Source organism: Protopterus annectens, chromosome 9.part0 (genome assembly GCF_019279795.1).
Source record: "Protopterus annectens isolate FY-2018-M chromosome 9.part0, PAN1.0, whole genome shotgun sequence".
Classification (NCBI taxonomy): domain Eukaryota; kingdom Metazoa; phylum Chordata; order Ceratodontiformes; family Protopteridae; genus Protopterus; species Protopterus annectens.
This window is the reverse complement of record NC_056743.1, coordinates 730,078,316-730,103,944: the sequence shown is the minus strand read 5'-3', so window position 1 is coordinate 730,103,944 and position 25,629 is coordinate 730,078,316. Positions and strand designations below refer to the sequence as shown.

General features: G+C 43.1%; 1 protein-coding gene across 3 annotated transcripts in view; it reads right to left on the bottom strand.

Annotated features, from left to right (window-relative positions):
* Positions 1 to 25,629, bottom strand: part of SNRNP70 (small nuclear ribonucleoprotein U1 subunit 70) — a 718,845-nt gene that overhangs the window by 654,823 nt on the left and 38,393 nt on the right. For all 3 annotated transcript variants that reach the window (XM_044083355.1, XM_044083354.1, XM_044083353.1), the window contains exon 2: positions 2,408 to 2,563. In XM_044083355.1, coding sequence (XP_043939290.1) covers positions 2,408 to 2,554 — 147 coding nt within the window. In that variant the 5' untranslated portion in view covers positions 2,555 to 2,563. The remainder of the gene's footprint in view (positions 1 to 2,407; positions 2,564 to 25,629) is intronic.

Below are 25,629 nucleotides of genomic sequence, written 5' to 3'. Positions count from 1 at the left end.
TTATACACAAGGGGTAGTGTATGTTGCATGCTGTTCAAAATGTCCAACATTTTATGTTGGAAAAACTGAACGTAAACTTTCCCAGAGGATTTATGAGCACACTTTAGACATCTCCCACAGCAAGGACACAAACACGCTATTTAAACACATAATTAAATTTCCTACTCACCGCTTTAAATTTCTGGTAGTGTACCAGGTTATTAAAGATCCCCTGGGAGGACAGTGGAAATTAGTCTTAGAAAAAGAGACACGTGGTGGCAAATGTATCTGAAAGCTGGATATCACACTGGGGCTACATGAAATTATTTCCAATAGCCTCCTTAAATTACAAACATATGATAGGTAATTCATATTTGTACTTAGAATGTAAATGTGCATATATATTTTGTAAATATAAAAGAAATATGGTCCAGAATGGATTCTTTTTACTATTCATGATTTTCAAATTTTTGTACTGGAGCAGTTACTGGCTGCTACATTGTGTGAGGTCATGTAATATCATTATACAAGTGTTGTTTTAATATAAGAAGGTTCATCTGAATAAGTAATTTAATCAAACGAAAGCGCTAATAAATTGTAAAATACACGTTCTTGCTGCTAGCCAGTTGGTTTTTACTCTGTAGTTAACAGTCAGGTTTCCTAGGCAAGGTGTCTGGTGTAAGACTGGATTCCATAAAAACATTATCCACAACATCCAGGACAGGGGGTATAGCTAAAGGCCTGTGCAGAGCGAACTCAAAATTCTCCATGTCTCTTTTTGGACTGAGGATAATCTTGGCATTCCCAGTGGAAATGCTCTCAAAGTATGCAAGGTTTCACCAAAAGAAAAATCCTCTGGAGGGGAAGCAGAGGGAATTGATTCATCTGCATCGGAATCCTTATAGGCTGATAAGGGCATGTCCTGATAATCAGATAGGTCAGAGTCATTGCACTCCTGGTCTGTAGAATCTGAAGGTAACAGAATTCTTTGTCTCTTAGCAAGGGAAGGCTGGCTTCCCTTAATTAGCGTAAGGTCTTCCGCCATTCTAAGCATTTGCTTGTGGCATGGTAGCCTGAGCATGCGCTTTGGTTGGTTTTCTAGGCATAGTGTGTACGCTGGGCCTAAGAAACTCTGTAGTTTTGGCTAAAAAACAAAGTAGTCATTCGAACATCGGTATGACGAAATACACACTCAAAAACCAGTGCCCGCACAGTAGCGCCAGACCCATTTAAGGTAGAGACATCCGCTAGTTCTATAATCTAAGCATCTTGCACCATATCGGATTCCAAATGGGTCTCAGCAGAGGCCTGTGAATCTACAGAAGCAGGCATCAGGGGCCGCAAAAGCACCTCACAGAGTACCGGTGGACTGGAGACTAGCTTAACGAAAGCTTCGTCTGCAGTTTTGGAACTATGCAGTCTAACTTTATCCTTAGAGAAGATCGGTAGTCTGATGGCTTACCAAAGTCATTTCAGAATACTGAGAAAGTGTGTGAAAGAATTTAGCGACAGATAGATCGGCAAGGAATGGTTCTGGCGTTAAACAAGGCACAAAACCGACAGTGAGGGACGTCGTGGTCTGGGCCTAAAAAGATGACGCAGTAAGAATGAAAATCTGAGGTATTTGCTTTCCACAGGCAAGACAATTGTTAACTTTTTCAGACATCGGTTAGAGCAAGAAAAAAAGGATCCCCAACGGGGTACTTAGCTTTAGAAGACTTCAATTTGGAAACAAAAAAAAAACCTCAGGTAGCGGCCGACCGGCACTCGTGTGAACTGCTTCTGCTTTGGGCTCCCCAGCAAGAAAGGCTGATGTAATGGCGTAGGCTGCATGATTTTATACCACTGACTACCTGACGTCAGTCCTGGAGTGACAGCATCAGATGCAGAAAAACTAAGCCTCTGGTATTCAGGCCGACTTAGGGCTACCCTGGCAGGGATCACCTAAATGTGATGGACAGCAGTGAAACACTAAGAACATCTGCACCTTTGGGAGATATTCTTAAGGCAGACAGCTTCACAAAGTCCTGGTCAAAGATTACTCAGATGTTTCTCAGAACAGGAGTGACGCTCCAGCAAATGTAAAGGCTCCCTGCCCAAAAAAAAGGGGCCAATTTTCCTTATTATGGCAAACATACCACGAGGCAGAGGTTAATCATTCTTTAGTTAAGGCACTGAATGTAGACAGTATCCCATCAAGACAAAAGAAATCTAGACACTCTCCAGGAGTTGAAGATGAGAAATGTTTAAATAAAAAAATTCAAGGAGTTGAAAGCAGCATACAACACTCAATTCAATTCCAGTGAAGGTCCAAGTGAAACATTCAAAAAGCCTACAGTGCACTAGAACAAAGTTAAACATACAAATATCACCAAGTCACCTTTAAATAAAGTAATCAACTGAAATGGGGAGCATTTACAGCCCTTACCTCAAAGTCCTTAATGTAAGGAGCAATCCCAGAGTATGGCTGATTATGGTGTTTTTCATGGGGAAGTTTATCCAATGGAGGCAGATATGGAATAGGATCACGGGGAGCAAACAAAGCCAATAAGTTCGGAGGTAGAAACTGCGTCATTTTTCAAACCTAGAAAAGAAATATAAAAATTACAGATATTAACCTACCAACATCTTAAAAACAAGCAAGGGTACTTAAATCACCACAAGAGTACTGCCCCCACAACCTCACAGTAGCACACAACCACACTTCCCAGTCTGTTTAGCCACCAATATGAATATTGCCACTCCACTGCCAGCATTACTCCAGAATAACTTGTTTTATTGTTGAATCAATGAAGACGTTGTGTGAAGGTGGGCATATATGTAAATTGCAGCGACTTCAATTAAAGTTATCTGTTGCACACATTTGTTACAGGGAACTATTTTGGCGCTCTAAATCTCAAATGGTCTTAATGCAATTGTCTCAAAATAGTCGGGAAATATTACTAGGATAAATTACCCAACAGACAACTGTGCTTAAAGCAGCTGCATCTTTAACTGTAATTAACTTTATCATCCTGTATTTCAGAAGAAACAAAACTCTAGATTTTACACAAAATGAAATTTCTTAAAGCCCAAGGTTACAAGCTGTCAGAATCCCTTGTGCTCTATTGTGCTAATTTTGCGATAGGAGGTAAGCCAACAGTCAATGACATGACGCACTTCAGTTGTTTTATCTTCCCTTCATGATGCACATCACATTTCAGTAATTAAAAGGTGTCAAGTGTACACAGATTCACAAGACTCCAGTCACAGCTCATTAAAGAGTTATGTACTTAACATAACTTTTAATCTGTGCTATCCAGCGTCATTATTCATTACAGAAAGGTCTTGGATCAGACCTTGGATCCCAGCTGGCAACTGAAAAGTCATATTCAAAGCTCAAGCTCCTCCCTTTCCCATGACCCATTGCTAACCCATAACCAAAAAACTGGTGAACACACACACACACAGTCCAGGACGAAACAAGGAAACAGTACTGAATGAATCAGATTTATTGAAAGAAGCTGCAGCGCTTTCTTCCGAGTATAACCAACTACTACTTCAGAAACACCATTACAAAACACCGCTCTCCTTGTATATCCCTCCTAAAAAAACATGCAAGGAAGACAACCCATAAAATAAGTATTTTAAGTATGAAAATAAAAACAGAATACAATTCACCAATTACATAAAGATACCAACATTTTAAAAAATGATAATAAATCACGCCACATAAGAGTGAAGCTTCAGAACGCTGGCAATAGATATCAAGACCAGGATAAACGCAGGCATTTAACCTAATTTGCCACCCAAGTTTTGGGCCAACTCTTACACTTCTGGTAACATCCAACATGAGAGCATAGTTTTCACTGCCTTTCTTAATATCCACAATGTGTTCATAAACAAACTCCCTGAATTTTCTTTTGGTCTTCCCCACAACAAAACAAACAGTTACACTGTTTACAAAGAAGTAGAATACCAATGGTGTTGGCAGTTGCAAAAAAACTGTACATAAATTCAAACAAAAATCACTTCCTGTTAAATAAGATATTTACATTGGTTACAGAAACCACATTTGTATGTACCACTTCTTCCTTTGGGTCCCCTACAGGATCATCTCTACCACCACCACCACCCTCTAAAAGTTCCTTAAAACACAACCTCTTGAATTATTACTACTACTTACAACACTTACTATCTTAGTTCCATCTACAGCGTCACCCCTAAGCAAAGGTGCATAATAACCACAGGTCCTTTACTGACCAATTTCCACATACATATCAGTAACTAATTCTCGGGAATATCCCCTAGCTATAAACACACCCATTAAAATCTTGGCTTCCTTGTCAAAGGTTTCATGATCAGAGACCATTCTAGTCAAGCGCACCAACTGTCCTTTGACAAGGCCTCTTTTTTTGAAAATCATCGTGACAACTGTCAAAGTGCAAGTGACTATTTGAGTAGGTAGATTTTCTAAAATTACTACTAATCAGTCTAGTTACCAACATATTTCATTAAATACACATCCAAATATGAAATTTCAGAGTGGCTCCATTTAGAGGTGAAAGTAAAAGTAGTTTGATTCAAATAATCAAGAAATAAGTTTAATTCCCCCTCAGATTTTTTCCATACAATAAAAATATCATCCTGGAAGCATGTACTCCGTTCCCAAGGTGGTGACAACCCAATATTTCCCAGGATGTACTTCCTTTCCCATTTCAACATCACAATATTCGATAAATGGGGGCACATGGTGCCCCCGTTGCAACACCCCTCCTTTTGTAAAAGAATAATGTCCACCAATAAAAATAAAATTATGTTTCAACACTAACTCAAGAACATCTAAAAATGTTAATTTCGTTGTTGGTAAAGGCCACAAACTCAACTAAGAACTCACGGAACCGCTCCAACCCAACATCATGGGGTATCACATTAAATAAGTTAACCACATCAGTAGTATAAAAAAGCAGCCAGTGAAAACTGCCTATTAACCTGAAAAACTCATAAGGAGACCGCTTCCTCCGTATCTACCAAATCTCTGGGGGGAGGGGGTAAGGAGGGTGGGAACATGATGAATGACGACACTGGATACAACAGATTCCAAGTTATGGCAAGTACACAACTCTGTGATGCTATCCAGGTCATTATTGATCAGGCAGGGGTCAGAGTACCCAGCTACTATGAACCCTGGGAGGCCTCAGGGAAGGATATGCTGGAACCAAATGAAGCCCTGTTCCTAGATACCAAATCAAACTTATAATGCATAACAAAAGGTATAGGTGTTAGACCAGGTAGCAGTGGCACATCTCTCATCCAAATAAATTTTTGCCAAGGCGGCAAAAGTTGTGGCTACCAACCTAGTAGAGTGAGCTTTAACTGGTCTGGAAAATGCAGGTGCTTGCTTTCATAAATGTAGGAAATACAGCTGGTGATCCAGCATGAAACTGATACCTTGGAAACTGTTTGACCTTTCCTAGCCTAAGAGAAGGCAACGAAAAGTTAAGACTTTTGAAATCCTTCAGTTCTCAAGATTAAAATGTAGCCGTCTATGGACATCCATGCAATGCAACGTATATTCCCCTTTGTTAAAACAATTGGGGAAGAACACAAAACTGAATAGATTGGTTAAGATAAGCCTCAAAGGCTACCTGGGGATGAACGAAGGATTTGTCTTGAGACACACCCTATCCTTGTGAACACCATGAAAGAGGGCTTAATGCTGAGAGCCTGCGACTCAGAGACCCTCCTGTCCAAAGCAATAGACACCAAGAAGGCAGTCTTCCAGAACAGGAATTTAAGATCACATGTTGCTGAAGGGTCAAAGGGCTTCTGCTTCAAAGACTGCAACACTAGTGAATTCCCATGGTGGGGAGGGATCTTTGATAGGAGGCCTGAGGAGAAAGATCCCTTTGAGGAAGGCCTTGCACAACCTGGTATAAAAGGTGGGACTTCCATTCAAATGGAAGTTACAGATGGCCACCAGTTGGAGTTTGATCTTGGAGAAACTGGCCCCTTGGTGAAACAGGCCATGAACAAAATGTCAGGATAGGGGCTGAAAAGGATCTAGGTTGCATTGTTTAACCCAAACAGAAAATCTCTTCCATTTACTGGAATATACCTTCTTGGTAGATAGTTTTGGGAGACCAAGATAATACTCTTAACTGGACAGGGAAGCGATCACTGGAACTGAAGGAGCCATGCAGTCAGACAGAGGCTGGAGATTGGGAAGAGGAAGCCCTGAGATGAGGAAATAAGCCCCGAGATGAGGAAATAAGATCCGGGATGGGATCCAATACCTAGGGTGGCTATTTCAGATGACACCAAAGGAGGAAAACCATGTCTGATTAGACCAAAAGGTGGCAATGAGGATAAAAGGATTCTTCAGGCGACAGGCTTTCTGTAAGACTTTTAGGAATGACAGGAGTTGAGGGGTAAGCATTTAGAAGTCCTGACAGCCTCTCGTGTAGCACAGTGTCCCTGGGTGATTCCCCTGGAGATCAGGGAAGAGTAGTTGCTGCATTTGTGGTTGTCCAGTGAGGCAAAAAAGATCGCAACAAGTAAGACTCGAACTGTCTAATATCCGATGTGGAACAGACCGATTCATGGACCACACGTGAAGACTCAGGACAGCTCTGAGTTTTTTGGCCAACACACTGAACTGCCAGGAACGTGCACTGCAAGAAGAAAGTGCCTCCAAGACATCGCCCATTCCACCACACACATGCCCTCTCTGCACAGAGGATAAGACAGTGTTTCCCCTGCTTGTTGATGTACCAGACCACTGTCATATTGTCTGAATTGCTACAGTCCCGAGGGAGGTACTCGGGGAAATATTTGCAACATTAGGACTGCTCTCATCTCCAAGACGTTTGTGTGTGTAACTTGGTCTTTAAGGGGGATGATGTGCCTTGAACTGTCCTTCCACAAAAATGCCCCACCTCACCAGGAAGGTGTCTGCGTTCAGAGTAGACTTGGGTTGGATAAAACAGAAGGGTCTGCCTGGTATGAGATCCTGAGCTGACCATTGCACAGCTTTCTGATGTGATAGTACCCATCCTTGAAATCTGAGCACAGTCATCCTTGCGCAGAAGGGGCAGAATGGACTTATCAGTGACAATCCGGAACCTTGACTTCTTGACAGACAGGTTCAGTTCGTTGAGGTCCAAAATGGGACAGGTCCAGTCTTCTTGGGCACCAAAAAGAAGCAAGATTAAAGCTCCGGACTCTAGTCTTCCTGCTGGAACATCTCAAATGTCTCTTTTTCAAGTCTTGGACTTCAAGAGAGTCCAACTCCCCTTGAGGGATGGAAAGTCTGGGAGAAACCTTGGAACTGGAGGGTGCCGAACAGACAACTTCAAGTCCTCTGGTATGGAAGGTGGACACCCTCCTCAAGTCACCTGGAAGGAGTGGTTTATATACATTCCCTCCCCTTCCTCTAATTCTGAAAGTTCTGTTCAAAATCCGATGAGATGTTTCCAAAAAACTTGTTGGCGACTCCCTTTTTGCCGCCACAGCATTGGTGCCCTCTTCTGCATATAGCAAGAGGTAATCACCACAAGTTACATCAGAGTGGATCTAAATCGCACAAGACAAGGGATCATTTATCCATCTCCACCTGTCCACTCTTCAACTGACTGAGGTTTCGATTCCTCGAGCATTTTTATGAGGCCGTGCTTTAAGTCCTGCAGGCCTCCAGAAAATTTACAACTAGGAAATCCTCCTTATCCAAATGGAAGGGGTTTTCTTTTGGTGTCTCTCGTGACCTGGACCCACTTACTGTGGACGCTCCTGTGGTTCTCCCATTTGTGAGAGTTGCTCAATGCTGGTTTAGCCTACTCTATCAAGGCCCACCTATCAGCTATCTCTGCTTGTCTGCCCTTTTCTCCACCTTTAGCTACTAGACTTCAGGCGAGACTAAATTAAAGGCATCCTTAATATTATACTTAACAGGAAGCCTGCTCCTATTCCCTGGGATCTTAAATTTTGTTTTGGAGAAATTTACTTGGGATCCTTTTGAGCCTGGTGCTTCAACTTCCTTGCATCGTTCTTGGAAAACTGTTCTTTTATTAGCACTTACTTCAGCCAGATGGGTGTCTTGAGTTGCAGACCTTTATGGTTCAACATCTTTTTTGATTTTTCAGGAGGACAGTGCCCTTTGTGCAGTAACCCTTCTTTATGCCCAAGGGGGTTAATGAGCTATCAGTCTATTATCTGCCTACTTCTTTCCCCTCTCCCTAAAGTGACAGTGAAAGGGTGCTGCATGCTTTGGACATGCACAGACAACTCAGAATTTAGATATGACTAAGGCTATCAAACTCTGATCAGTTATTTATTTCTTTTCATCCTACAACTTTGGGGCTTGCTGTAACCAAGCAACCTACAACTTCTTGGATGTCTAAGGCAATTTCTTTTTGTTACATTTAGTTGAGAATTCTGGTGCCCCCCCCCCCCCCCAAAGGCTTGGATACCAATTCTATTCTTGAAGCGGCTACCTGGACTAAACTGCACACCTTTACCAAGCACTACAAGTTGGATGGTATCTCTGGAGTTGGGCCTGGTTTTGCTAGTTCAGTTCATGTTTAAGGGACTCTTCTACCCTTTTCTCCTACCAAGTTTCCTTAAGCCTTGGCATGCTCCCATATAGTCAACACTGCAGCAGTGAATGTCAACGTAGTACACATGTAGAATCTTATAAACAGTAGATGTCCTCACATTCACTACTGCAGTATTCACCCCCACCCACCTTTTTTTTTTTTTTTTTTTTTTTTTTAAACCTTCCTGGATGTACTCATTACAGCTTGGGTTGCTTGGACTGGTGTTCCTTCTGGGGCAAACAGTTCCATTTTTGTAAGCCTGAATGTCAACTTTATGGCCTAAGTTACTCAAGGAGCGTGTGGTGGAGTTCAAAGACTTTTGAATTTAAAAAGTATTAAGACTGAACTGATGGGCTTCTGCGACAGGAATACCATATCGTTAAGAATACTGCAGCAATGAAGGCTAGGACATCTATAGTTATGGTTAAGTTTCGATACCAGTGTACTCAAAAAAAAAAAGGGGCATCTACACAATCTCGAAGGCAAAGTGCCTAGGGGAGACTAAAGCCAGAGGCACGGACACCAATATTTCCATTCAGATCCAATGAAGACACTCCCAGCGATCTTGAACACTACAGCTCCAAAACCAAAGGTTGGATCAGAGAAGGAGAAACTAAGACTTGTAATGGGCAAGCTCAGACCTGATGGGAAATGGAATTACTGCAGTCTGATCTGTGCTGAGGAATTTCCTTACCATCCGAGCCACTTGGGCCTAGGACAAGCTCCTGGAGGATCTCAGTAAGGAGCGAACAAGATGGTGGCCTGGAGTGTTTGTGGGGACGTCCTGTAAAAATTGTGAAGGGAAACTAGTAGATATCAGATCTGGTAAATAAGGCAATTGGACCCCAAGGATACTCCATTTTTCAAGGAGTAGGTTCCGTGGTAGTCCGATTAAATTTAGTCTACATTCTTGGTGGTGGCTCTAAGGATGAAGCTGAATATGTTGATGGGTCTGGAGACTGTTTCCTGGAATCCTTCTCTTTGAAGAGTCAGGCCTTCCTTTGATTATTTGGAGGGGTTTGAGCCGTTTACACTGAAGGAACTAGGCCCTTCAAAACTAAAATGTGTTCCATCTGTCAGTAACTACCCTGGTGTTAAAGCTAGCACAGATGGAACCATCCTGAATTGAACTGGTCAGCACCCAAGGAACAGACATTCCCTGTGGGCATTTGAAATGCATTTGTGTCCACAAGAAATGCATTTTTTTTTTTAACCAGCTGACCTGTGCCATAACTGAGACCAAGGAGTTCTAGCCTAAAAGTTTAAAATGTTAAAGTTAGTAAGGACCCTGAAATGAGTAGAAAGGGACAAAGAAAAAGGAAAGTAGAAGTACCAGCAATGGCACTAGAAATAACCAAAAGTTCAGCAGAAAGGAAGACCAGACGAGTAGATGAAAACCTGAAAACTCAATTAGGGGAGGACAGATGAAGTTTAAAGGGATAGCCTGCTGAAATTAAAAGGAAAGTTGAAACTCACTGTTTAAATTTCACCAGATAGCTAGACAGTGGATCTGCATCTGTAGTGATATGGTGGCAAACAAAATCTGAGGTATGTTGGGCTAGCAGGGCATTACAGGTAAAAGGAGGAGCTCAAGAGCTGGAGTCAAAGACCTGGAAAAAGCAACCAGGTCGGATGCAAAACCAATCAGTTGAGGAATGAATGAAAATTACATCAGATCAGCTGTCCCTTGAATTTCTTTCGACTGCCAGGTAACTTCTTGCATAATAAAATAACTCTGAAACACTTCTACTTCTGGCTGTTCTACTACTGCTACTCTTATCAACACTGCTTTTTTCTAGTTTGGCTGTACTGCCGTGAACAGTTGCAGCATCTACTCACTTGTTACACGCATTAAAAAAAGTCTATAAAAGCTTAATACAAATATTGTGGTGAAAAGTAGCATTTACGTTTATAAAACATCACCCCCCCCCCCCCTAACAGTTTTGACAAGGGGTTGGGATGTTTCAACTCTCACTGTCTCGCTGTATTCAATGCCACTCCTGCCTTCTTTGACCTCATGCCTGACTGTTGCAGGTCTTTCACACAAATCAATCCACCTCTTTGCTGCATGCCTTCATTTCCTCTTGCCCTCTTCCCATCTTTCCCAAACCACAACCACCAGACTGTCTCTTGCTTTTCTGCTTGTGTGCCCAAACCACTGTAATCTGCTCTCTGACCTTTTCTGCAACAGGAGCTACCTTGGCTTCTGCTCTTCTTATTTCGACTGCCCACTGTGTGCATCCTACCACCTATCTTAGGCACTTCATAACTGTCCAGGGTTCTGTACCATAAACTGGTTACATCACTGTTTTATACACCTTACTTTTTAGGTTTTTTGACATTCTTCGTTGGCAGCAACCCCTCATGTTCTAGTGTTTTACCTCTTCAGACATCCCTTCTCAACCACCCCTCCCAGATGTCGGAAGTTGAACCAATTTCACTGTTTTCCCCTCTACTGTAATTATCAGCTTCTTCTGAACTCCCCCATTTGCTGCCATTACAACTGTTATCTGCATTACTTCAGCCCATGGGCTTTGAAATTTAGCATTCCTTTCCCCCAACCTTTGCTGAAGTGCTTGCTCAGTAGTCTGTAATGCCACCCTATATACAGCAACTATGATCTGCCCCCCCCCCATTTTAAAAAGCAGTTGAAACCGTATGAATAGCAGTGGAATCGCAGCTGAATTACAGTGCACACCCACTCCCACTCAGAACCAGAATATGAGTGAACACACACTCACTGAGAACCAGAATATATGAGTGAACACTGTGTACTAAAGTCATTGGGTCCTTGTACATAGCCTGCACTAAATTCTACCAGTGTTTGAGATTTCAAACCACTACAGACTGCCCAAATCAGTTTTCTTAGAACCCGGTCATATGCTCTCATAGGTAGGTACTAGGCTATCGGCCCAAGGGCCTACGCAAGCCTAGCCAACAAGGTTCCCTGGCTTACGCCACCCAAGAAAGTTATTTTCCTGTGCCACTGTCTAGCAGAGACAGGAGTGATCCCCAGGGTGTATTTCCTATTTTCCATCCACTCAAGATTTTTCTTGAAGAGGGGCAATGAAGAACTTTGCTTGACATAGATGGGTAGCCTGTTCCAGGGTATGGGACGTCTCTGGGACAGGAATCTGTTCCTCCAGCATGTCCTGTTTATTGTGGTGACAAGGTTTAGGTCCCTAGAGCATGCAACTCGGAGGGATTGGGATTTCTTTAGGTGTAGCATGTCCAACAGCTCTGGGTTTGACATAGCTTTATATATTAGGCAGAGATCAAGTCTAGGGATGCCCAGTTGGACTAGTCTCTAGCCTTTCAACCACCTGTCTCACTGCAAACATCGGGTCAGCTGTGCTGCATCCTGATCCGAATCCGAACTACTCATCTCCCATCTTAATTTTCTACTACCATGCAAAACACATTTACCAAGGACCCTTTGTTCTTTAACAATGGCATAAGTAAGCTTATTCATCAGTCTTCTGGGAAACCCTTCCACCACACTGCTCCATTTTGTTTTCGGTTTCAAAAAATCTGCTTGGCCTGTTTTTTCTATGCGAGACACAGAAAAAGTTATCTAGGTTGCACTCACGTTTTCTTTATTGGTTAAATTCAAGTGATACTTCGATAAACAGCTAAATGCCAAGCTTCTGTCTGAAAATATTTCAAGCCTACATAAAACTGAAGCACCACTGGCGATTCCCTGCTGGGTTTTTCCACCCACCCTTATTTGCTGATATGCTTTTTAATCCTGGTGATTTTAAGCTGCCCACCTCCAATGTAAACGGAGATCAATAAACACCTCACTTTCTACACCACTGTTAAAATATAAGTGCAAGGGAAGGCAAATCAGGATGTTAAGTGTACTTCGCATCCCATTGCCTGTTCTACTGATTTGCTTGGTTTGAACTCATTTAACTATGACTGTTGGATAAAGTAGTGCATTTTAAACACTCTAGCAAGCACTAAGTGATTTTGCCATCTAGTGCACTGGGAGGTAGCCTGGTCTGTTTAGGCTGGGGAAACACTTGAGATTTCAACATGTAGTTTTATTGGCTGGAGAGTTAGGAGCCAGCTTACCTTGTTTTTTTAAGTGCCTTTATAAATTCTGTACAACTGAGCAGCTCTTGGCTCATTTATACAAAGCTAAGTATTTTCACTGAATAATCACACTTCTATAATCCGTTTAAGTATACTGCTGTATCCACTGTTTGTGGTCAGCATTTCACTCCAGACACCTTTACTGTACTTGTACATTAGGAAGACCAAGATTCACTTAGTGGCAGTAGGTGTTTACCTGGTTTATCTGAGCTGGGAAACAAAAAGGGCTCCAAGTATTTTCTGCACTTGTCTTATATACTGTCACCATACTCTAGCAGTTAAAAACAGCTGTATTGGCCACAGCTGCTTTAAGTAGTTAAATGCACAGTATTACATTGTACCTGTTAATTTTAAGTAGTCTGTGCAGTCGTTATACTTGGGCTCCAAACTAGCTATTCTACATTAAGGTGTTTTCTGCCCCCATGGGGCAAAGTACACTGCTTTCACCTGTCCGAGTTGGGGACTGCTGGTGAAAGGGTGTGTCCTTTCCAAATTGGTAGTTGGCTTAAAACTGGTTCATCTTTGGCTGCCCGTTTCTGCAGTTCTGCTTTTCACCCAGCAGTGGCTGTATAGAACGCAAAAGCCCAGCAGCTCAGGTTTTCCCCTAAACAGCAAACAGTGGAACCCTTCCAAGCCTCTCTGCTGCTCTAGGAGCAGCACAGTTGTGCACTGACCAGCGCTGCCTTATTGATAAACCTTAGCCTACACAAAGTAGAGGTCTGTCACAGTCCCAGCGCTACCAGTACAGTCTTGACAAACTAACACTCCCTTCCTTAAAACATACAGCAAGAACCTATCATGGATGGACAGTATCCCCATCATCTCCTTAGCCAGTCTGATAGAAATAGGCATCCCTAGGCAATCTTGGTCTTGCAACTGTGGTCTGAATGCATTCTTTTCCTCACTATCACAACCCTATCGGCCATAGGATGAGATGACAAATACTGCCTCATTAGGCTGAAAACAGATTGCCATGAGTGTCACTAATTTGGATGACCTCCCTCAGTCTTCTGAAACCTCTCCCTCACCACAATTCCCACATTTCCAACCAGTCTTCCCCCAAGTAGTAGACTGTTGACCCAAATTCAAGTGGCTTTTCTGTACTGTCCTTTATGCATCTAGATTAGGTGCATGTCCAGCCTCCTCCTCCTTAACATTGTGTCACCCACTTCCAGATTGCATCCTATCAGAAAACCTACATCAAGTGTAGCAATTCTTAGTTCATGTTTAGCAGGTGGGCTTTTTAATTTTTTTTTACATCCAGCTTTCACTCAGAGCTATCCCAGAAAGGCCAAGCTAATCAACTAGATATCAGGCGGCAAGCAGTCCAGGGGTGATGGGCTTTATGGCAGGCACACTGGCCAATAGGAGCACAAAGTCCCTCCCCATCATTAGTATGCACTCCTGGCACAGGCTGGAGTAAACAGGGTCCTCCACCCATTTATCACCAGCAAATACCCATGCCCACTTGGCATTAGTCAACACTAAATCTAGAGCAGTATTTCACATCTCTAGAGTGGTGAGCCCTGCCATGGCATGCAGTTTGTGATCAGTCTTCTCTTAAAATACTGCACACCACAGTAGATGACTTCAGTGGTTGGTTTACAGAACTCTTCCCACTACAGAGCAACATGCATTAGTCTATGCTGCTGCCGACAGCTCCATCTCTTTTGCAGAGTCAGAGATGGAACTGCTTAGCATGTTTTTGGACATGGAAGGAACCCGACAAAGATATAGGAAGAATATACAAACCCCTAACAATTACTAGCTGAAGGTCAAACCTTGTGTATGGGGGGCAAAAACCTTAATCATGCCAACTGATCAGACTTTGTAAAATTAACACCTGCAAAACTATTTAAACTATTAGTGCCCTAGATTTTTGGCCAAGAGGTACAAAACTTATTTATACCGACTTGCAATGACCATGTTTCAGCTTTATGAACTTCGGCTTGGGGTGGAGGGTGGATGCTTACTAGTCACATCACATTGCATTAACACCTTTTATCATTACTATACTGAAGTGCTCAGTATTTTTTTATAAATACGAAAACAGGCTGGGACATTTGACGTGCAATAAAAGTGTACAAAAGGTTTAACCCCTGTTATGCCATGAAAGTTTCTATACAGAAAGGAGGGTGAATTAGACAAGGCCAGAAGGGAAACCACACTTGTCAAGGGCAATAATAATGGGCTAGGAGAATTACAATGACCTTCACAGTTGAGGCTTTCTATAGGGAGTCCTGGGGCCAAGGGTGCTCGACAGTGTCCAACTGCATCTCCCCCTCACGCAGAATTAGGCTGAAGAACTTGGAGCCGTGGGGGAGAGGCAGGGAGATCACAAGGTTGGCCCAAGCGACTAAAAATCTGCGTTATTCAAGAGTCGAGGGACTGCTCATGAGGAAACTGGATGGATCTGCTCAACTTGTTCATCAGTAAGCGGGATTTCCATGGATGCGTTGCAATTAGAAAGTAGTGAGATATTGCCCGACACCTTCATGGCGTCTTGACACAAAGGATAAGATCTGGTTCCTCCCAGTTCGTTGATGTACCTACAACTGCATGTCTGTCTGGAAGAAAAATTGCACCCAAGAAGACAGAGTCCTGAAAGGCTTGCAATGCTAGCAGAACTGCTAGCATCTCCAATACATTGGAATGAACACTGGCCTGTTTTAAGACCACATGCCTTGGACTGTCTTTCCCGGATACCCCCCAATCCAGGAAGCATCCGTTATCATTGTGGTTCTTTAGCTTTACTTTGCTTATTACCTCCTCTGCCCAAAAGGGGGATTCCCAACACGTTCTTTATTGACATCTTTATGAGAGCACAATATTTTGATCAGGAAAGAAAAACAGTGAGATGGACAGTTTGGCTTCAAGTAAATTTATGTACCACTTTAGGCATAAGAGGATTAGTTCTCAAAGAAACCCTTGTCCCCATGGAAAATGGAGTTGGGGTGACTTGCCTTGAAAGTTTACAACTCTGATAACCTTCTTGCAGAGATCAATCACTAAACTGTTTTCCATGTTAAGAACCTCAAGGTTAGCCAGATTAGGTGGTTCAAATAAAGTGTTAGCTTCAAACACAAAATTAAGACCGCCAAGGAGGGAACACCAGTTCATTTATAGGCCTCTTATGCAAAACCCCCTTCGTGAACATTTTGAATTTAGACTGCCTTGAAAGAGGTGGATCCATGAGCCTACATGCTCAAATGGCTGGCAAGTCCTTGATAGGGGAATAAGAAAGAGTCTTGAATGGGTGCGGGTTACATTGTTGGCACCAACCAGAAAGACTTTTTCCATTTGCTAACATAGTAGCAAGCTTAGCCTCCATTAGTACCTGCTGCACACCTAAAAGAAATTGGCACGTTATCCAAGCAGTTAACTGAAGGGGACTAATGTTGAGGTGTAACACACCCTTGTTCTTGTGTGAGCAGATACATTTTATGAGGATGCTTGCAGTAAATTTTCCCTAACCATTTCCAAAAGGAGACCACCACCGTTGCCAGGGCCAGAAGGGAGTCATCACAACGATCTTGGGGGTTACTTAAGAATCCCCTGAACTAGCCTGGATATCAGTTGAAAAGAAAAAAGGAACATCCAAAGAAAACGCATCTTCAAGTCTTCTTGCATGGAGTCCTAGAACAGAATTTTGCTAGTTGATTTTTTCAGATAAGTCTACTTCAATTCCCACAAACAGATCAGATCTTAGAAGACCCCCGATCTAGTTTCCATTTCAGGGTCTGCCCCAACCCTGCTCAGCTTGTTTGCCATACAATTTTACTAAGACTTAAGGTAGGATGCCAGTAGAGGGAGATAGTTTTGTGAAGCTGTATCCCAAGATAACATGGCTAGGTTTCCTCTTGCTTGTTGATTTAGCAGTTGACAGTGGTTGTGTCCGTGACCACTTGGAAGAGGTACAAAGGACCAAAGATTGAGCTGAGTGCCTTGATAACAAGCAGCTCCTTCATACTTAAGCACTTCTCAGCCCTTGGTGTCCACATCCCCTGCACTTATGCCTTCTGAAATTGCTCCACAAGCGAAGTCTGAAACACCTGTGGTAATTGCTTTCAGGTAGGGAGGGTGGAGGGGAGACCTGGATTTAAGGACGTCTTCAACAAAAGATTTCTAACAAACCCCAGCACTGGATCTGAAAAGATAAATGCTGCTGGGAAAGAGACCTCAAATACCACTACCTTTCTAATGTGGAGTCTTGCCAGGTCCACCACGAAAATAAAGATGCCATGAGACAATTCTGAGGTATTCCCTTGCAGTGACTAAAGTCTGAGTGGAAAACCTTAAAATCTAAATAAGAATTTTTCCACTGGAAGAAATGCTTTTAACTGATGTGCCTAGGTTGTCATCCTGGGAACACAATCCTGTACAAGGACATCCAGATTCTTTTGGAATGTCCTCAGCTTGTGGTAAATCTTACCCCAGAGAGACACCTGACATTTTGAGAAAAAAAAAAAAAAAAAACTTTCGCAAAGATGAGAGAGTCATCTATATATGGAAAAGTGTGGCTAGCCTGTAGCTATAATTGGAGCTAGACACACTTGGCCAACACTCCTGCTGCACTGGATAGCCAGAGGCAGAGAAACAATAATGCAATCCAGACACAAAACCTTGTCCTCAAAAGTCTGGATTAATAGAAGATAAGCATCTTTTAAGACAAGTGTTACCAGGGAAATTGAAAGAGGAATAAGAGGCAGACAGGTTGCAAAGTAGCATCATTCTGAACCTAGGTGCCATCAAAAACAGGTTTAGGAAAGAAAGATCCAGAACTGGCCTCCCAAGAATTTTCTCTTTGGAACTATGAGAATCACTGAATAAAAAAACCTTCCAACCTAGGAAGGAGTAACTGGTTCTATCACTCAGAGATAAAACAAATGTCTGGTGGATGAGGAATAACCCCTGGAAAGGAGGAATTTCCTCCTACCAACATCTGTAACCTTGAGTGATTTTTCAGAACCCATTTGTCTGAAAATCTGAAACCAAAGAGAAAAATATGGCGATTCAAACATACTGGAAGAGAAGTGTGGCCAAAATGGGAGGGGGTCACAAGGTCTCGAACTTAGACTTATTGGAACACCCTTAGCATTTCTTAAATGTTTGTTTACCTGACTGTTTAGACTTCCAATTTTAGAAAAAAAATTTTAAATCCCTTGGACAATTTTGGAAAGGAGGGCTGAAAATCTAGGTTCACCACACTTTGATCACCTTTGCAGAACAGAGTCCAAATACCACGTCTATATCCACAGGAGAATTAAAATTTTTTTTACACATTAAGGTTTGGAGACTGCAGCAGAGCAAACCTCCTTAAACAGTACCAGTGGCCATAGCCTTTGAAGTAGTAATCACACACTGCAAACAATTAGTGATTTGTGAATAGAAGCAACTTGAAAGCAGATTTTTCTTCACGAGACCTAGTCATTCCTCATACTTTAAGGAATGTCAGAATGTATTAGCCTGACAATTTAAAATTATGAAAACTGCAGAAATATACCAGTCCCGATACCCATCAATAACTTTCCCAACCTTATTAGAAAGAACAGGACTGGTATTAACTAAATGCTTAGCAGCAGTGGAGGCAATGAAGCCCAGAGATGCTGGATCAGGTTTGGGAATTGTGTACAAAAATGTGAAAGACTGACTTTATACATACTACTTGCAGTTTTAGGGACAGCTGGATGCCTCTCAGGAAAACTGCACGCAGTAAGACTTGCACCCTCTAAAGCAGACACAGCAGGAGGAATGGTGCAGGTTCTGGAGAATCCTCCTGTAACAACTCGGTATTTTCTGAGGGACTGGGAAACCTCCATGTTCGCTCACTGAAAAACACTAGCACAGTAACAGTATCACAGAAAGAGAAACCCCAATAGGGAGAAACAGAAACTGAGCTCTCCTCAGAGTCTGAAGCAAAAAAATTAGAACAAAAATCCATCCCTGCATATTCCCACTCAAATTCAGAATCTCAAATCTCTTCAGGAAGAGAGGAATCCTTCTTACTTTTACCAGAAACTACAAGCAGATGCATGCTTGGTGTTTGACACAAGAGGGAATCCTTCTGTCTTCCACGACTGACAAGAGTGGCTCTCACTTGTCCACTAAGGGGACTTGCAAAATCCACAGAAGACGTGGCTGTAGTTGCTGCCCCAGTATGATCCAGGGTATAACAAGAGTGGTCTGAGGTACAACAAAATTATCACAGCACAGCCAACCTGCCACCTTGCTAGCCTGCTGGTGGCAGCGAAGCCGTTTGCCGATACCATGGTTTGTCTTTCTTCCAGCCACAAAGTAAAAGTTAAGCAATCTGTTCCAAGGTAAGCAAAAATGGTGCCTCTTTCCCAGATAATGCAAGCAGCAAATGCCTGTAAAAACAGCCAGTTGACAAGTCTTTTTGTTGTTAAACAGAAGAAAGCACTTAAACACTATGCTAGCCCCACACAGGAAAATATTTCTCTACAGAAAATGTTCAGTTCACACCACTTTTATACTGACAGAACAAACAAGTGCTTGGTTTAAAAAAAGATATGTCTAGAGAATGTCCATTAAAATGAAACACTGCTAGCTTTAAATAAGTTTTCTAAAGAATAAAATTAGAAAAAAAAGAAACTGGAATCTCCCCATCCCCCCAAAAGGAACTTATCTACCCAACAGAGGAAACCAGAAGCAGTCAATCCTCAAATGTCTCAGAGAAGCTTACTCTCCAGAGGCAGTAAAGTTCTGAAGGCCTTTGCACTCAAACTCCGTTTAGTCAGCTCATTTAAAGCTACCTAACAGTTTGGGCACATGGAAGGTGCACTTAAGCTTTGGAAGCTGGCCAGCTGTTACATCCTTGGCAGGACAGCCAAAACTACTGCAGCATCATCAATATGATCATCAGTGGTCTTTGGGGGAAAAAAAAAAAATAAGTGCAGTTTCACTGCAGATATATGGAAGAAGTGTGTGGACTAATTTGTTTCAGACTGACATTGTTTTTGTAACTTGACTATAGCTTGTGCAGCAATTGCCCCCCTTTAATAGTGGTGCAATTACCCTCATTGGCTGGGCACAAGTGGATGAAACAGATGTGCACTGTACTTTGACAGGAATGGAGACAGACCAGTGGAAGAAAATAAATCATGCCTAGGGATAAGATTGACAGCTGCTACATGCTAGGCCTGCAAGGAGCAATCGTTGGCAGTTTGGTGACCCTGAACAGAACTTCCTATTCTTCAAAATCTATACCAAAGGGTGAGTGCGTGAGTTATCTATATATACATACATACAAAAACAAATCACAGCTAAGCATTACAGTGGTCTTGGAAATGTTCAGAACATGCAGTTTTTTAAATTATCCATGTACAAAGTAAGGAAAGATACTCTTGTAAGCGGCTCTGCAGAATTTTGACAGTTTGACCAATGGGGGTAGCTGAAATAATGACTTGGGAAAACCCAAGAGGGTTCATGAGTAAAGAAACAACTGGGCCACAGCAACTGTGCAGGTCTGCCCAAACAATGGACACCCAGTTAGTACTGTACAAAAGCAGCACAGTGTGTTGTACTTTACAAGAAAAGTTGTCACTGAAAGGTGCCCCTGACATCACTGAAAGCTGCACTTGCTTATCTGTCAGTCTGTGGGAGATCAGATCAAAGTGATATTTGCCCGAAGTGTTGGAGTAGCCTTCAGGATGTATGCAACATAAAAGGCTTCTCAAAAACTGGAGAAACTGTGGGAACAATTTGTAGAAGCCAGTACAATTACTTTGGCTTTGTAATATGGGACAGCAGAGAGGCCTGGGGCCATTTCTAAACCAAAGCATCCCCTAATGTTTCATTAGTCAAGGGATTACAGAGCATGCACCACGAAAGTGTTCATACCTCTCCAAGTTTTCCTTGTGCTAGGCTTTCGGGAAAAACTTGATAACACTGCCTGAAAAAGCAGAAGTACTGACAACTACTGGAAGTTGTGTCTTTCGGCTTTTCCCAGTTAGGGGTCGCCACAGCGGAACTCCGGTCCGCTAATGATTGGTAGTTGATTTTTACATGCCGAGTTACCAGCCCTGACACACAACCTTCAACAAAGGTACGCCCATTCACGCATGTCTCCATGCAGAAGATGCTCTAGCTGAGAATCGAACCGGAAAGTCTTACTGTGAGGCGACAACGCTACCACAGCACCACCACGGCTGGAAGTAGAGTACCTAAATGGTTTGCCACAGTGAATGAATGTCAGTTGAGATATTCTCCCATAAAATGAGGTGCAAGATTTAAACAGATTTGCTAGGGCCAGCAGGAAGCTAAAAAGATCATGTTGGTTAAGAACTTCATTTAGAAATCATGGGTGAAAGTGTACAAGCCCAGTTGGTCACTTGCAGGGATTTTTCCAGCAAAAAGCATAAACCTGAATTTGGTGTTAGTCAAGGATAATGCACAGAGAACAATTTTCTCCACTTGAGAAATAAAGTTTGCAAACACTGAAGAGCCAAGTGCAAACTCACAGTGCTGAATTTAGACCTCCTCATCCAGTCTGCCAAGAAACTGAACTCTTGGACATACAGGTTTTAAACCAGGGAACTGCTGTTGGTAACAGCTCACTCCCAAACATTCGCAGCTTGTCAGAATGACATTTCTGAAATTTGTTAAAATACTTCAACATTCAAGTATGGTCTTTGGTACCACCAATTCTTTTCGGGTACCACCCCCTCCCCAAACACTCGCACAAACACACATTTGATGCTTTTTCAGGCCAAACCCGTGTTTACACAAATTATGACAGATGAATCCTCTAACTTAACTGCTCTATTCTACACACATTACCACCTAGCCCCAAGAGCCACTAAATCATGTAATATGTTGAGCAGAAGACTGATAACACATGTACACCGCTTGAAGCAAGAAAGGTTACTTGCAGGAATAATCAAACTCTGGGCACAGCCACGTGACATCAATTGCAACACTTACAAACCGGAATTTAAAACTACCAATTACTGGCACATCAGCATATACAATCACTTTCAAAATCAGTGCTGCTCTGATTAAGCCTCAAAACATATTTCAGCACAAGACTTACGTCTACTCTGGTCATATGCAAAGACATAAAAGAAAAAGATGTTAACCAACTGTCAACGGTAAACACTTAAGCTAAAAGTATATAAAAAGACAAAAATAAAGTGTGTTGAAACACTTGTACACAGAGTCAAAGTGCTATAAGTCACCCACAAAGTGGAGAGATGAAATCACCACTTTCACAACAAGTATGCATGCATGTGCAGGCCCATGTGAATGCACATTCCCATAAGAGGTGGTGGTCAGCTTTGGTGGTCAGCTTTTTACAACGCGTGTCACACTTGCTGTGCTAACAATCACGGGAGGAGTCTGGCCCTGCACTTACTGTAACAGTACCTACATACTGTTTCACGATATTCTTACCACTCAAGCTCACCTTGCCTGTTACACATGGTTGACTGAGAAAGTCACCAAAGGCCTGGCCAAGGGAATTATGGCGCATACTGCCTATCTTGACCCAACCAAGGCATGTGACAGCCCTCTCAGGTATTACACAGAACCTCTCATTTGGGAATCAACCTCTACATTACCAAATGGCTCAATAACAAGACGTACTGAATAAGTGGGTGACCACCTCTAGAAAGACCAGTCACCAGTGGCATACCACAGGGTTCTGTGCCCCTTACTATTCGGAATATATTTATTTCTCAGATGTCCAAACTTGAAAGGTCTGTGGCCAACCAAGTTGACTGACTTGTTAACTGGTAGCAATCAAGTCCCACACCAATGTACTGCAGACAGGGTTTTCACACAGTTTAGACGAGAGAGACCCACACACACACACACACACACAGTTTAGACGAGAGAGAGAGAGACCCACACACACACACACAGTTTAGACGAGAGAGAGAGAGAGACCCACACACACACAGTTTAGACGAGAGAGAGAGAGAGACCCACACACACACACAGTTTAGACGAGAGAGAGAGAGAGACCCACACAGAGAGAGAGACACACACACACACACAGTTTAGACACGAGAGAGAGAGAGAGAGACCCACACACACACAGAGAGAGAGAGACCCACACACACACACAGAGAGAGAGAGAGAGAGAGAGAGAGACCCACACACACAGAGAGAGAGAGACCCACACACAAACAGTTTAGACACGAGAGAGAGAGAGAGACCCACACACACACACACACAGTTTAGACACGAGAGAGAGAGAGAGACCCACACACACACAAACAGTTTAGACACGAGAGAGAGAGAGACCCACACACAAACAGTTTAGACACGAGAGAGAGAGAGAGACCCACACACAAACAGTTTAGACACGAGAGAGAGAGAGACCCACACACAAACAGTTTAGACACGAGAGAGAGAGAGACCCACACACACACAGAGAGAGAGAGAGACCCACACACACACAGAGTGAGCGAGAGAGAGACCCACACACACACACAGAGTGAGCGAGAGAGAGACCCACACACACACACAGTGAGCGAGAGAGAGACCCACACACACACACAGTTTAGACGAGAGAGAGAGAGACCCACACACACACACAGTTTAGACGAGAGAGAGAGAGAGAGACCCACACACACACACAGTTTAGACGAGAGAGAGAGAGAGAGACCCACACACACACACAGTTTAGACGAGAGAGAGAGAGACCCACACACACACAGTTTAGGACGAGAGAGCGAGAGACCCACACACACACACAGTTTAGACGAGAGAGAGAGAGACCCACACACACACACAGTTTAGACGAGAGAGAGAGAGAGACCCACACACACACACAGTTTAGACGAGAGAGAGAGACCCACACACACACACAGTTTAGACGAGAGAGAGAGAGAGAGACCCACACACACACACAGAGAGAGAGAGAGAGACCCACACACACACACAGAGAGAGAGAGAGACCCACACACACACACAGAGAGAGAGAGAGACCCACACACACACACAGTTTAGACGAGAGAGAGAGAGAGAGAGAGACCCACACACACACACAGTTTAGACGAGAGAGAGAGAGAGACACACACACACACAGTGAGAGAGAGAGAGAGACACACACACACAGTGAGAGAGAGAGAGAGACACACACACACACAGTGAGAGAGAGAGAGACACACACACACACACAGTGAGAGAGAGAGAGAGGCACACACACAGTTTAGAGGCACATGCACACAGAGAGAGGCACACACACACACACAGTTTAGAGAGGCACACGCACACACACACAGTTTAGAGAGGCACACGCACACACACACAGTTTAGAGAGGCACACGCACACACACACAGTTTAGAGAGGCACACGCACACACACACAGTTTAGAGAGGCACACGCACACACAGAGATAGAGAGGCACACGCACACACAGAGATAGAGAGGCACACGCACACACAGAGATAGAGAGGCACACGCACACACAGAGATAGAGAGGCACACGCACACACGCACAGTTTAGAGAGGCACACGCACAGTTTAGAGAGGCACACGCACAGTTTAGAGAGGCACACGCACACACACAGTTTAGACGACACACACACACAGTTTAGACGACACACACACACACACACAGGTACAGGTAGAGGCACACACACACACACAGGTACAGGTAGAGGCACACACACACACACACAGGTACAGGTAGAGGCACACACACACACACATTTATGTAGAGAGGCACACACACACATTTATGTAGAGAGGCACACACACACATATTTATGTAGAGAGGCACACACACACACATTTATGTAGAGAGGCACACACACACACACAGTTTAGACGACACACACACACACACAGTTTAGACGACAACACACACACACACAGTTTAGACGACAACACACACACACACAGTTTAGACGACAACACACACACACACAGTTTAGACGACAACACACACACACACACAGTTTAGACGACAACACACACACACACACAGTTTAGACGACAACACACACACACACACAGTTTAGACGACAACACACACACACACACAGTTTAGACGACAACACACACACACACACAGTTTAGACGACAACACACACAGTTTAGACGACAACACACACACAGTTTAGACGACAACACACACACAGTTTAGACGACAACACACACACACACACAGTTTAGCGACACACACACACACACAACACAACACACACAGTTTAGACGACAACACACACAGTTTAGACGACAACACACACACACAGTTTAGACGACAACACACACACACACAGTTTGGACGACAACACACACACACACAGTTTGGACGACAACACACACACAGTTTGGACGACAACACACACACACACACAGTTTGGACGACAACACACACAGTTTAGACGACAACACACACACAGTTTAGACGACAACACACACACACACAGTTTAGACGACAACACACACACACACAGTTTAGACGACAACACACACACACACAGTTTAGACGACAACACACACACACACAGTTTAGACGACAACACACACACACAGTTTAGACGACAACACACACACACACAGTTTAGACGACAACACACACACAGTTTAGACGACAACACACACACAGTTTAGACGACAACACACACACAGTTTAGACGACAACACACACAGTTTAGACGACAACACACACACAGTTTAGACGACAACACACACACAGTTTAGATGACACCCCCCTAAATGAAGACCCTGTGGTACATGATCTGCACTCACATTAATAGCAATCTGAACTTTGACTATCACTTATCCAAAATAGTAAGGAAATCCTATGTGGCACATAAGTAGACGCATCAAATCTAGATCCAAGGAAGTTATTCCATTATACTCAGCCCTCAAACCAATAAACAAGAGTACAATGCTTCCTTCTCCATGCACCAGACACCTGCAACAACTGGAGAGACTACAAAGGTTTAACAAGAAGTTACAGGATACATAAAACAAGTCTCAAACAGAAAGACTGAAAGCTCT